Below are 14,878 nucleotides of genomic sequence, written 5' to 3'. Positions count from 1 at the left end.
GTAGTTTTGAATTGCATTTTCCTAATTGGTAATAATGCTGAAAATTTTTTTTCCATATATTTGTTGGCCATTTGTGTTTCTTCTTTTGAGAGATGTCTGTTTAGTTCATTTGCCCATTTATTAATTGGGTTATTTGATTTTTTTGAAATATAATTTTCTGTCCTTTCTTAACATTCTCTTGTTCCTCCATTCCATTTTCTGGCTTTCAGGGTGCTTAGTGTTCTCCTGATGATTTTTTTAAGCACCTGTGTAGCACAGAAACTGGGACTTCTGATATAGGACAGTAAGTCTAGAAATGGATTCAAAGAATGGCAGGCTCTAGACACCTCCTGATGATTTTTATTTCATTAGTCCTCACAATGACTGTGGCTGCTTTATTTTTTTAGGGTTGCCATAACAAAATACCACAAGCTGGATGACTTCAAACAATAGCAACCTATTCTCTCACAATGCTATGGGCTAGAAGTTCAGAACCAGTGTTGGCAGAGCCATGCTCCTACCAAAGCTTCTGAGGGAAGGTCCTTCCTTCATCTCCCAACTTTTGATAGCCCAGGCACTCCGTGGTTCCTGGCAGCATAGCTCTAATCTCTCTATCTGTATCTACATGCTAATCTCTGTCTTTTTCCTCATCTATTAAGGACATTACCAATTATCCTTATCAGAGCAACTACTGTACTGGATTAAGTGCCCCTCCACTTTCTCATGACTTCCCTTACCTTAATTACATTGTAACCACACAATTTCCAAATGAGGTCAACTTTCTGATGTACTAGGGGGTTTAGGACTTCAACATATTTGGTGGGGGGGACCTGATTCAACATATAACATCAACCATAATGGTAATATTATTATAGACAATATCTGAGAAATGAGGAAAAGCATAGGAAGGTTAAATAATTCACCTAAAATCATGGCTCAGAAGCTGGGCATTTGCCCAGTATGCAAAATGCCCGGGTCTAATCCCCAGTAAATTAAAAAAAAAAAAAAAAGATCATACATATACTAAGTGATAGAGTCTAAATAGAAACATTAGTACATGCCACATATCTTGAACATTTGGTCTATTCATTCAGGCCCTCTACTATACTATATCCCCAAATATTATAATGTGACATCACAGTGAGTAAATGAGAAAAACTAACAACAATGAAAATGTATGTGAGCAGTCAGCAAAAATGTAGACATAGCCATAAAAAGGTCTATTCAATGTGACACTTGAGCAGACTCTAGAAGATAGGTTAGAAGATAAGCAGCAACTGGGAGATAAAAGGATGGCTAATCCATTTGAGGGGGGAACAGAACTGTGGGGGCTTATGCCCCGTGCTGATTAAGAAGGCAGAAATTTGGGAATAATACCAACCTACCCAGTCTGTATGGAGTTTTGACTTGAGAAAGAAATAACAAAATGATGAGGTTTGGGCTTTCTTAAAAGCAGATATGAGAAGTCACATGGATAATTTCAGCAGGAGCTGATATGTCATTAAAGTTTTTTGAACAACAAGTAACTTTTGAGCAACACTTTGATAATTGAGACTCTAGATATGTTTTATCTTGCATAAAGTACCTCACATGTGTAATCTATAAGACATAAGTATCCCTAGTTAACCTCTCAGGTTATGATACTTATATATAGTCAGCCAGAAAGTAGTTTCACATAAATCTAACCCCAGAGCTCCTTTTTCCAGAGACCATGAAATTGAACTCCAATAAAAATTGATCTAGCTGGGCACAGTGATACATGCCTATAATCCCAGTGCCTTTAATCCCAGTGGCTTGGGAGACTGAGGCATGAAGCTCTCAAGTTTGAGTTCAGTCTCAGCAACTTAGTGAGACCCTAAGCAATTTTGTGAGATCTTGTCTTAAAGTATAAACATGGCTGGGGATGAAATTCAGTGGTAAAGTCCCTCTGGGTTCAATTCCTTACCCCCTCCCAAATTAATCTATTAATTGAGGAGAAGAAGGTTAGCTTACCTGTTTTACCTACTATGTGGGCCACACCTACAGTATCCAAAATAGTCCTTTGTGGCAATGAAGAATAGAAAGCATATTCAATTAACATATTTTAGGGGGTGGATTTCATAGTTTGCTTATCATTTGCAAGAACATAGTCTAAGTATCATTTCTCATCAATTAACTATTTACTACTTCCTGTGGCACCACCTCCCGGAAGAGAGGTCTTTGGAGGATAAGAGGTAGAACTACAAGGGGGAATGATTTCAGATACTAGCTTCCTACCTAAGAGGATAAATGTGTATGCATTAAAATGTCATTAATGCACATGATTCACTACTCATAAGCACAGGAAGAAGCCTATAGCACCTCAAAGACCATGTTTTTTCCCACAATGCAATGTTGCCTCTTAATTTTTTTTAGCCTTAGTACTTTGATTACAGCTTCTGGATCCACCACATCTCTTTCTAATAGCCAATCCCACTTTGCTAGTTTTTCCAGCTATCTGTCATACATATGAGTACTTTTTTCATCTTTAATAAATTCACGTGACAATTGGATTTTAATAGTTAATCATAAAGTGTACTGTAGAAAATTAGAACATAAGTTATTAATGGGTTCAAGTTATATATTGAAAAACTATGGGAAATTATTAATTGGGAAAATTATGTGATGTATTTACAAAAATGCCTCGTACAAACATGGGCACCTGAGTAAATTTTAAGTAAAAACAACACCCTTCAGTAAAGATAATCTTATTATGAAGGTTAATAGCAACTACTGTACAGCATGCTAAGTATCCTTTCTCCAAAATGCTTAAGACCAGAAATGTTTTAGATTTCAGAAGTGTTTTAGATCTTGGAATATCTGAAAGTGTGTGTGTGTGTGTGTGTGTGTGTGTGTGTATGTGTGTGTGTGTATACATGTGTGCACACGCATGTGTGAATAATGAGATATACTGAGGATGTGACACAAGACTAAACACAGAATTCATATACATTCCATATGCACCTTATACACATAGGCTGAAGGTAATTTTATACAATGTTTTAGTGCATCTGCATTACTTTATTTGCTACCCGTCACATGACATCAGGTGTGGCATCTTCCACTTGGGGTATTATGACAGTATTTGAAATTTCAAAGTTTAGAGCATTTCAGATGTTAGATTTTGTCCTCAGGGATGCTCAACCTATACTAACTAAATTTTATTGAGTGCTTGCCATGAACCAGCATTATGCTAGGTGTTCAGCACGCACTCTCACAATTGATCCTCTTAATAAGTGAATGATGTAGCTCTTCTATTAAGATGAGGTGATCTGTATATAAAGAGATTTAAAATTTTTCCTAGGAACAAGAGAGTTAGGCTTTAAACAAAAATGATAAAACATTAAAATTGCAGTCTTATTTAACATACTACCTTAGAGAGTATGACATACCAGTAGATCAGCCTGACTTAGAGACTCTGTGCCACCTAACTTTTTGCAGAGGATGCATTTTGCATAAGGCCTGTATAATCAACAGTAAAACAGAATAAAACAGCAACACAGAGTTGCATTTCAAAATCTCCTCTTAGTTTCCTCCCATCCTTCATCTTATTGACAACCAGGCTATCATTAGAAGAAGACACAAAGTCTGCTACTGTGACGTGCACTCCTAATTCAGAATTCTTACTTGGTATGTTCCCACTCTCTTCTGGCACGTTTTCAACATGCTGTGATATTCAGCCCCACTAATAAGCAATTCAGAACACCAAGGCTTCTCTTGACTTTGACACAAGACTCTCTCTCTTTCCTAATATCAGTAGATCAGACGAATGCTAAAATTACATGATCACTGCATATCCACTAGAGGAAAGTAAACTAAAGCACTCTAAGAACTCACTAAATCTAGTTATCATTAGGTATTTGATGAATAAGTAATGCAGTATACCAGGAAGCTGAATGTTACTTAACCCAGGAGAACTGAAGGGAAGCCATAACTAGGTCATCTTCAAATTCAGAACCCTACAAATGAAAGGATTTCAGAACTATAAAATCTCAAAAATGAACCATTCCATTAGAATATTGTAAATTAGAATGTGCTATTCTACTTTTTGCTGTGACTTTAAAAGGTGATACTATAGACCAATGTGAACTATGTACATATCTATAAAAATCACAAAAAATCTTCAAGAAATTAACAAAGCCTAAAGGAATAACCAAAGCTTCTACCTTCCCTACTTGAGAGATTTTTGTCTTTTCCAGTATAGAAAGGATAAAAACCAAAACTCATTTAGATCTTAACTTTTTAACATAAAGTCATAATGATTGTATCTTCTTTCATGTAATCTATCAGAAAGTCTTTCAGTTCTTACCAGTTCTTTATTGGGACCTTCCTTAATACCAATAACTTTATTGTGCATAATTGTATTATCCAGTAAAGCATTTATGTGGCAATTCATTTTTTAGGATGTCCTAAAGAGTTTCTTGAAATACAGACATAGATAAAGATGTGGATACAAACATAGATAAAGAAACATAAATTACTTATTTATTACATGTACATTTTTCTCTCTGAAAGGAATGGCATCATACTAAAAACAAATAAAAATGAATTTAGAGCTGATAATAATTTATTGTTTGGGGCTTATATTCCTTATAAGAGTCAAAAACACTAACCAGATCATCAAAGGAGATATTTACCACTGTTAGTTCTTATAACCCTCACTACCATATTTGTTATTTAGCAATAAAATGCCAATGAGACAAGTAGATAAAAAATATCAGCACATAGTCTAAAATAACACACATTAGTACATAAAAAGATAACTGAGCTAACATTTATTTTATGTAATGTATATATATTTACATATGCACATTCCATTATGTGTAGAGACTCATGCCACTATATGTAGACAATCCTTTCAGAGATTTTTATTTATAGCTACCATGGACATAATAAAATGCATTTCATTTCTACACAAATTTATTTTTAACCTGTTTTAGGGACACAAAGAAGCTATGCAATGATTCTGGTTTTAACTAGATTTGTTTTATTTCTTTACCTTGGAGGTCAAGACATCTTTATGACAGAAGAACAGAAGAAATACTACAATGCAATGAAAAAGCTGGGGTCCAAGAAACCACAAAAGCCAATTCCTCGCCCAGGGGTAAAAGAATGCTACATATTAACATATTTTACATATATATATATCAATTTTTAAATCAGGTTTAGTTTGTTGTTAATGAATATTAAATTTTATAGATAACACTTAAACAATTTCCTAATTTCCATATTATTCTTGTTTCTTACAGAACAAATTCCAAGGATGTATATTTGACCTAGTAACAAACCAAGTTTTTGATATCACTATCATGGTTCTGATCTGCCTTAACATGGTAACCATGATGGTAGAAAAAGAGGGACAAAGTGATTACATGATTGATGTTTTATATTGGATAAATGTGGTTTTTATTATCCTTTTCACTGGAGAATGTGTGCTCAAGCTGATCTCCCTCAGACATTACTACTTCACTGTAGGATGGAACATTTTTGATTTTGTGGTTGTGATCCTTTCCATTGTAGGTAAGGCCATTTATTAATCCTTAAATTTTAGTTTTGAATAAACTAAACTCGGTATATACTCAGAAAAGTGTCTGAATTCTTGAATGTAAATCTGCTGTGGAATAAATTAGTACAATGAAAGAATGAAGGAACCTTAGACAAAGACCCAAACCTCTGCTTCAAAATCCCTGGATTCATACCTACAAGCCTGAAAGTCAAAAGTTTCATCTGTCAGGAAGACATAACACCTGTTGATATTTAGTTTCCAGGTTTACCCTTTACAAAGCTAGCTAACATGCTTATTTATTAGATATATCTTGGAAACCAGTGCGGAATTTGAAATTATAGCCAGTTTGGGCATATGAGACCTGTTTTTGATAAGCAGTTTGAATAGCCAGACTACCGTGACTCTTTGTAAAAGTTCTTCCTGAATTTAAAGTCTCAAGAAATGTCAAGCTCAATACTTGACCAGTCTGTAAAACACAGTCATTTCTCAACCAGCCATAGTAATTTCTATGAATCACAATACACGACTTTATATTTCTCTTTTCATTATCATGACTTCTTTCTTTTCTTTTCTTCCTTCCTTCCTTCCTTCCTTCCTTCCTTCCTTTCTTCTTTCTTTTTTCTTTCTCTTTTTTTCCATTGTCTTTACACACCCAATATTTTAGCATTATATTTATTTTTAGTATTATAAACTAAATGGAAGGGATATATGGCTTACAGATGATCACGAAAGCCCAGAAAGGTTTATTAAAGTTTTCCTGTCTTAGAGCCACAAAACTGACTGCTACAAAACTTAGAAGAGACATTTAAAATCAATTATTAAAAAATATTATCACTAGAAGTGACACCAAAATTAAGATACAAGAAAACAAATGAAAATTTACATATAAATTTTATACTAACACTAAGGAAAAATAATGAAACAATTCCCAACAAGTCAAGAAGAAAAAAGAGCACCCCCCTTCCACCTCCATGTTTAGCAGTGTTGGCTAATGCCAGCAGATAGGAAAACAGGATACACATGTTAAAACCAAGGAGCAAATGATCTTCATCCTCACCATGTTCGGACAGTCTTTGAAAATTAAAGAGAATCAACTAAAAATAGAAACTCATTTACAGTTCAGAAATGTCAGATTTTAAATTACATGTATAAATATTAATATTAATATTGATACATAGGAGAATGGAAAATATACTTGAAGAAAAATCTCACTCATAATTGCAAAAAAAAAAAAGTTAAAATCTCTAGTAAAAATTTTAACATACAATGTTTTAGACTTCTATGGAATAAAGGACAAAATTGGCCAAAATAATTGAAAGGCATATCTAGTACTTGGATAAGAAGACTTTCATTGTAATAATGATGACTTTTATAAGTGAATTTATAAATTCAATGAAAATGTCAAAAGTCTTCCTACATGGTGGGGTTGATAAACTGAAAATAGGAATCCAAATCACTCTGAAATTAATCTGGAAAAAATTAGGGTAATGAGAGGTGGTTTCATATTGCTTGACGTTATGACTACCATACCATTCATGATAAGTATAATAGTGTTTCAAAATAAAAGTTCAATAGATTCAAAGAGATAACCCAAAATAAACTTTGATACATAGAGAATTATTTAATCAGTAAAATGATCATGTGAATCAGAGGTTAGTGTTTTTTTTAAAAATGGAGTCAAACAGAAAATCAGGGGTCAAATGTTTTCTCTCATCTGCAGAGGCTAGAGCAAAATAAGAGAGAAAAAGGAGGGGTGTTGGATATCATAAAGATATAAGGAAGATCAGCAAAACAGAAGGAGATTGAGGAGGTTGAAGGAGGGAAAGAAAAGGAGAAGAAATGCAGAATGAATTTGAACAAATTATGCTATATGCATGTGTAAATATACTACAGTGAATTCCACCTTTATGTATATTTATAAAGCACCAATTAAAAATATATAAATGAGTAGAAGGTAGGCCAGTGGAGTAGGAGAAAGGAAATAGGACGAGAGAGGAGGGGAGAGAAACAATGAGCAAGAGTACTGGAATCTGGAATGGAATAAATTAAAGTCCATGCACGTATGATTATGTTAAAATGAAGCCAACTATTATGGACAACTATAGTGCACAATAAAAAAAGAGAAAAAGAGAGCACTAAGTGAATGAAGCGATAGAACCCTGAATCCCCCTCCCAAGCTCATCATAGGTTCTTTCATAATATTTTACTCTCTGACAGTTAAATCTTGCAGTGGATGGTTTTGGATGTCCCTTTGGTGACAATAAAACACCAATTGGGAAGCAGAGGACTGAAGGTGAATCAAAGGACATTAAAAAAGATGGAGTCAAGTAGAAAATACGTGGAAAAAGATTTTTTGTGCTTATGTGTGGTTCTGGGGGTTGAACTCAGGCATGCTAAGCAAGAGTTCTTCCATTGAATTATATCCCCAGCCCTGGGGATAGACATTTAACCATGAACTCAGTCTTTTCTATATGTGACACAAACCTGAGTCTATAAAGAAAACATAGTAATGGATATGACTATAAAATCAAAATTTCCAATGTGAGAACACTCATCACACATAAAAATGATTGAAAGACAAATAAGAAATGGGGAATTTTATGCAACACTCAAGTCCAACAAAGAGTCAATACTTCCAATAGAAAAATAGTTTTTGTAGATCAATAAGAATGTAGTAAACATTCTAATAAAAAAAAATAATCAAAGACCTTACTCAGCTGAAAGTTAAAAATAACTAACAAAGATGCGAATATCCAATCAACACGAAAAATAATAGATTATTTTTTAAATATATAAATAATTAATTTAATAGAGTATAAATGGCATAAAGATGTTCTGGTTAAAAACAAAGGCCAAATGTTTTCTCTGATTTGTAAGTGCTAACTACAAACAAGGGAGGTTGGGGAGGGGAATAATAGAAATCCATTGGATTAGACAAAGGGGAATGAAGGGAAGGGAGCCGGGAGGGGAAAAGGAAAGACTGTAGAATGAATCAGACGTAACATTCCTAGCCTTGTATTTGAATACATGACCAGGGTAATTCCGCATCATGTACAACCACAAGAATAGGATCCTAAATAGAATACGTTATACTCTATGTCTGTAAAATTTGCCAAAATACATTCTACTGTCATGTATAACTAAACAGACAATAAATAATAATAGTAACAACAATAGGAAAAAAAGAAAGGAAAAAAGATGTTCTGGTAAAGAAGTACAGTGCTGCTGGATGCGGTGGTGCACACCTGTAATCCCAGCAACTTGGGATACTGAGGCAGAAGGAGTGCAAATTCAAGGTCAGCCTCAGCAATTTAGCAAGACCCTGTCTCAAAATAAAAAATAAAAAACGGTCTAGGGATGTAAATCAGTGGTAAAGTTCAGTGCCCAGTATTGGTGAACGTGGGGTATGGGCACATTCATATACTACTGTTAGGAGTATTATTGACTTTCTAGAGATAGGTTTGGTAGTATCAAACAAAATTTTAAATATACTGTTGGATCCAACTTCTATTTATGTATTATTAAAGCACATACTTATACAACTAGGAAAATATGCCTGTTCAGGTAATTTTTTCAGCCGAAAACTTGAAAGTAGGATAAATGCTGGTCATCAATATGTAATTATTTTGACAGAACATTGTACAACTGTAAGAATTGTCATTTGTATAGAAATATCTATGCAACTTGTCACAAAGAGAAACTACAAAATCAAAGGACATATTTGTGTGTATATTTGTATGTTCATGTGTCTGTATACAAAAATGCAGTGTTACTCAACAAAATAGTGAATACTAATTAGTTATACTTGCTGATATTTATATTTCCTTTTAAAACTTCACTGTATTGAATTTTCTACATGAGTAGGTATTATTCTTATAAGTTAAAAAATATTGTGAAGGGATAAAAGGGCCTATGAACTTAGTAAAGTGAGGAAATTTGTGAGACAACAGTAACTCTACTAATTTTCCTTCAGAATTGCTTAATTTTTAAGAAATTGGTTCAATATACATTAACAGTCCTGAATTCATAAGATAAAGATGATAGATAAAACTTTTGAATTATGATACTGTTTAGCATGAATATTTAAAGATATCCTTTTCATTTTTTTTCCACCCCCATAGGTATGTTTCTTGCTGACCTGATAGAAAAATATTTTGTCTCCCCTACCCTGTTCCGAGTGATCCGTCTTGCCAGGATTGGCCGAATCCTACGTCTGATCAAAGGGGCAAAGGGGATCCGCACACTGCTCTTTGCTTTGATGATGTCCCTTCCTGCCTTGTTTAACATTGGTCTCCTGCTCTTCCTGGTCATGTTCATCTATGCCATCTTTGGAATGTCCAACTTCGCCTATGTTAAGAAGGAAGCAGGAATTAATGACATGTTCAACTTTGAGACCTTTGGTAACAGCATGATCTGTCTGTTCCAAATCACCACCTCTGCTGGCTGGGATGGATTGCTGGCACCTATTCTCAACAGTGCCCCGCCTGACTGTGATCCCAAAAAAGTTCATCCAGGAAGTTCAGTTGAAGGAGATTGTGGGAACCCCTCTGTTGGGATTTTCTATTTTGTCAGTTACATCATCATATCCTTTCTGGTCGTGGTGAACATGTATATTGCTGTCATCCTGGAAAACTTCAGTGTTGCTACTGAAGAAAGTACTGAGCCCCTGAGTGAGGATGACTTTGAGATGTTCTATGAGGTTTGGGAGAAGTTTGATCCTGATGCAACCCAGTTTATAGAATATAGCAAACTCTCTGATTTTGCAGCTGCCCTGGATCCTCCTCTTCTCATAGCAAAACCAAACAAAGTCCAACTCATTGCTATGGACCTGCCAATGGTCAGTGGAGACCGGATCCACTGTCTTGACATTTTATTTGCTTTTACAAAGCGTGTTTTGGGTGAAAGTGGAGAGATGGATTCTCTTCGTTCACAGATGGAAGAAAGGTTCATGTCTGCAAATCCTTCTAAAGTATCCTATGAACCCATCACAACTACACTGAAACGAAAACAAGAGGATGTATCTGCTACTATCATTCAGCGTGCTTATAGACGTTACCGCTTACGGCAAAATGTCAAAAATATATCAAGCATATATATAAAAGATGGAGACAGAGATGATGACTTGCCCAATAAAGAAGATATAGTTTTTGGTAATGTTAATGAGAACTCAAGTCCAGAAAAAACAGATGCAACCCCATCCACCATCTCCCCACCTTCATATGATAGTGTAACAAAACCAGACAAAGAGAAATATGAAACAGACAACACAGAAAAGGAAGACAAAGGGAAAGATGGCAAGGAAAGCAAAAAATAGAGCTTCGTTTAGACATATTGTTTACAACCTGTGAAGGTGATTTAATTGTGTCAATAAGACTCTTTTAAGGAGGTGTATGCCAAACTCTTTTTATCAAAACATTCTCAAAGGCAGTCCAGTAACTAGCTCTGATTTGCTAAAATAGGTGGGCAGCATGAGCAGATGACTATTTTTGCATCGGTAAATGGTTCTGCAAGAATTGTATCAGTAACTCTATAGGGATTCATCATTATAGCAAACAGGTGATTTAATTTTTTTAACGTATCAGAAGACCATATAGAAAATTTTCACATCTGCCTACTTAACTTCTCACTAGATCATGATTACAACCGCCCCTCATACACGTGCACACAAATGCAAACACAAATAGGAAAATATCTATTATTTAGGTATCAATAAAAATATTTTGTCTTGACTTTGGAATGAAGTTCCTGATAGAAGTAATGGACATCAGGAATGAATGTTTAGTTAAAACATCTTCTTAGGGAGCTAGAATCTTTTTTTCATATACAGAGATCATTCTGTTTTGAGGTGCTCGAGTTCATTCTACATTGCTTCACAACCAATTTATACGTGCCTATAAAATGCCATGGATTAAAAACACACGTCGGCTCTTCATTTCTACAAAAACTTGTTATTTACCTGAAGTTACATTTATCCTGATTCAGAGACTTAGCTTTAGAGTACTGAGTTTCATAGCCCCTCTTTCGTTGTGTTGTGCTGTGGATGGGATCTCAATATGTTGCCCACTACGTTGAACTCCTGGACTCAAGCTGTCCCCTCCGTCCCAGGAGTAGCTAGAACTAAGTAGTACCACACCACCACACGTGGTCAGCCTGTCTTTTTATCTCTCACTTTGTTCATACAGTAACCATAGAACTTGAAATTTCATTCTCAGTATCTATCACATTTCTCAAAAGAAAAAAATGAAGGTAATTAAGGGAAAAAGTAATTGACAAATATCTACTGTTATTTACACAATCTAGCACTGGTCTGTGCTGCTCAACCATACAAATAATGGCCCAACTCAATCCCTTTTGTCACATTTATCTTCTCTCTTATGCATTTTTGTTTAGTCATCCTTTAACTTTAAGCAAATTTGATGTTTGTTTTCAATGAAATGCTTCCCAATATGCAATTATCTATTTGATACCAGAGTATGGGTCTGAGCAGATAATGACTTGAGCACAGTATTTCCTGCATCACTTATATACTATCCGAAATGTGTTTGGCAAGCTTTCAAGTTATCTTGTATAGTAGCCTTTTAACACCTGCTTGCCAGGTGTTTACTGTGAATGAAGTTGCATTCAAAAAGTAGGACTCATCAACTTGTTCTCTTGCCTCTAACTTACTTTCTTACATTTTAGAAGTAATCAGTTTGGACCTCTTTACTTTCATCTACAAAATAATGAGGATGTCACTTTCTTCTCAATATTCTTTGATATGAAGTACACTTTGCATTAAGAAATAGTAATTCAGACTTATGATTTCAAAAGCATATGTTTATTTTGCTCTAGCTGTTATCATCCTACGAAGGATGAGATATCTAGTTTTTAAAAAATGCTCTTGTCAAATAGTAAAAAACATTTAATGGCCATGGTGCATTTTCTCAAGAATTTATTCCAGAAACATGAAATCTTTCTTCTGTCAAGTTATCCAAAATTAGGCAAAGGTTGAGGCACATAAGTAGAAAAGTGGTTTCATTTAGAGGATTTTTCAGGAAGACATTGAAGCAAATATGTAAAACATACTTCATAAATTTACATTTACATTTTTAAAAATAACAAATTATATCTATGTAAGTCATTAAAACACATTTTTGTTGTTCCATCCAGTTTTTTTTTTTTTAAGGGATATTTAATCATACCTGTAGAGGTGAAGAGACATGGATAGAGAATGAGAGATGGAGAGGAGAGACTAAGAAAGACAGTCACAAGAGTCAAATTAAAAACTAAGAGACATTTTCATGGAACTTGATTTCTAGAATGTTTTTAAATTGTGATGTATTTTACAATACCCATACAAGAGATTGTCACTTCTGGACATTTGTATCTATGAAATTAAATCTAGGGCCAAAGATTCTTTACAACTATATTTATTCATTCATCTTAGGTTATTTAAATTGCTTTTAATTTAATATGAAAGGCGCCATGCAGTGTTTCACTAGACTATATGAAGCATTGCATTACATACCTGCTAAGCCCATTGAAAATAGATTTTTGACAAGTTAATTAGGGAACCATACAAAAGAAATTACATTTATAAGATTTTTAAATACATTCTATTAAAAAATTAATATCACCTCAAATATGGATTCAGTTCATCAATATTTTACACCCATATAAACATAATAGTATTGTGAATTTTTATATGATATAGCATGAAAAGATGTTTGCTGGGCAGGTTTATCTGTGATTTATTATTAACGTTTTTACATTGCCTGATTTTTATGTAAAATAAAAAATATTGCAACTGGATCTTCACAATTTTTTCTTAGTATTTCAAAAAACTAATTACAAAATTGTTCTTTTTTCTATTTCATTCTGAACTATAATTTTTAAGAAGTATATAACATCGTTAGATTTTATACATATATACTTGTCCCAGAAATGACTACTTGTGATATTTTATCAATTAAAGATAATATCTGGCACTAAGAACTCATTAAGTAAAGCTTGAAGTAAAAAACTTCTCCTTTCATGTAGATTACTGTTTGTACTAATTACAAAATACTGCCCTTCTGAAGGCACTGTCGTACTACCACATAAATTATATATTCATTGGACTTAATGATACAGAATCGCAGTTCAAATGAAAATTTAAAATTAGACAAAATAGAAACAAGCAGATTTGAACACAAATCCATGCATAGAATTTGGATGAAAACAGGAGAATCTCATTTGCCTTCTTGTCTGTTACCTAATTTGCAAAGATATGTGACATGTAGGCTGTTTCTAAATACTTAATTGTTGAAAATCTCAACCTAAAATGTTTAGCTGGATTTTATAGAATTTTGATAGCTTTATTAAGAAGACTAAAAATAAAATGCATATATAAATAAAGCACTCTGTAATAGCAATTTCAGAGAAATGTTAATGGAAGTAATGAAAACAGGTTCAGCTAAAGTAGGATGGTCATGTAATTGGACCAGGTTTAGGGACCTATGAATACAGGCCACCAATTTTTTAAATATCTATGGTTTGTTATGTTACTATATTCTTGAAGAAAACAGTCAAGAATTGCTTCATGAAAATAAGTGAATAGCCTCAAATATAATAATGCTGTTTACATAGGGTTCTTCACAAATTTCATAGATACCTATGAATGCTCAAAATGTTTAAGTTTGTCATAAATTATATTGTAGTCATACTTGAGATTTACACATTGTAATATAATCTAAAAATAAAGGTTATAAAAATAAAATCATGTTTGTATGTATTTTCTGATTCAGCAAGAATAGCCTCTATAAAGACAAATTCAATGCATCTCTAATAGTAACTAACAGTCTTTTTTCTTTCTCCCGTCTTTGTTTTTGGTTTAAGCTGTACAGCTTCAAATATCTCCCATAAGACATATTCCTAGATAAGAAAGATAAGGACAAAGAATATAGATTTCCAAAGCAATTCATCTAAATGCAAAGCAGGATTTGTACAGGAGGAGAAAATTGGTACTGGAAGCAAAATTACATGAACATTTAGCCATACAGTGATGTATATATTTTTTTCTGTAATAGTGTTGGGAGGTTTTGTAGGATATGTAATGACCAAGAGTATCTTACAACCAGAATTGTATTTAGATCCCAAATATGCCATGATTCACTGAATTTCCAGAATACATTATTTAACCTATGTAAGTCTCAGCTTTCTCATCTCTAAAGTGTGGAAAAGAGTACTACCTCACAATATGGTTATAAGTCATCATTGTTGTATGTCTTAATAAGATGATCCACATACAGTAATTAGATCAACCCAAAAAGAATTAATATTAGTAGTGGTAATATGGCAGTCAATTTGCTACTAAAAATGTAGGAGAGTCCAGGTTACCTTTGTATTGCATGAGAA

At 33.7% G+C, this 14,878-nt stretch overlaps 1 protein-coding gene and 1 long non-coding RNA gene across 4 annotated transcripts in view; one reads left to right on the top strand and one right to left on the bottom strand.

Moving 5' to 3' along the window:
* The window catches only part of Scn9a (sodium voltage-gated channel alpha subunit 9), a 169,694-nt gene extending 155,514 nt beyond the window's left edge, over positions 1 to 14,180 (top strand). For both annotated transcript variants that reach the window (XM_047544470.1, XM_047544469.1), the window contains 3 exons: positions 4,997 to 5,101; positions 5,247 to 5,517; positions 9,625 to 14,180. In XM_047544470.1, the coding sequence (XP_047400426.1) occupies positions 4,997 to 5,101; positions 5,247 to 5,517; positions 9,625 to 10,817 (1,569 nt within the window). In that variant the 3' untranslated portion in view covers positions 10,818 to 14,180. The remainder of the gene's footprint in view (positions 1 to 4,996; positions 5,102 to 5,246; positions 5,518 to 9,624) is intronic.
* Positions 1 to 14,878, bottom strand: part of LOC124979774 (uncharacterized) — a 144,632-nt gene that overhangs the window by 81,349 nt on the left and 48,405 nt on the right. The window lies entirely within an intron of this gene.

The sequence above is a fragment of the Sciurus carolinensis genome, chromosome 3, assembly GCF_902686445.1.
Source record: "Sciurus carolinensis chromosome 3, mSciCar1.2, whole genome shotgun sequence".
In the NCBI taxonomy this organism is placed as follows: Eukaryota; Metazoa; Chordata; class Mammalia; order Rodentia; family Sciuridae; genus Sciurus; species Sciurus carolinensis.
This window is presented reverse-complemented; position numbering and strand designations above follow the sequence as displayed.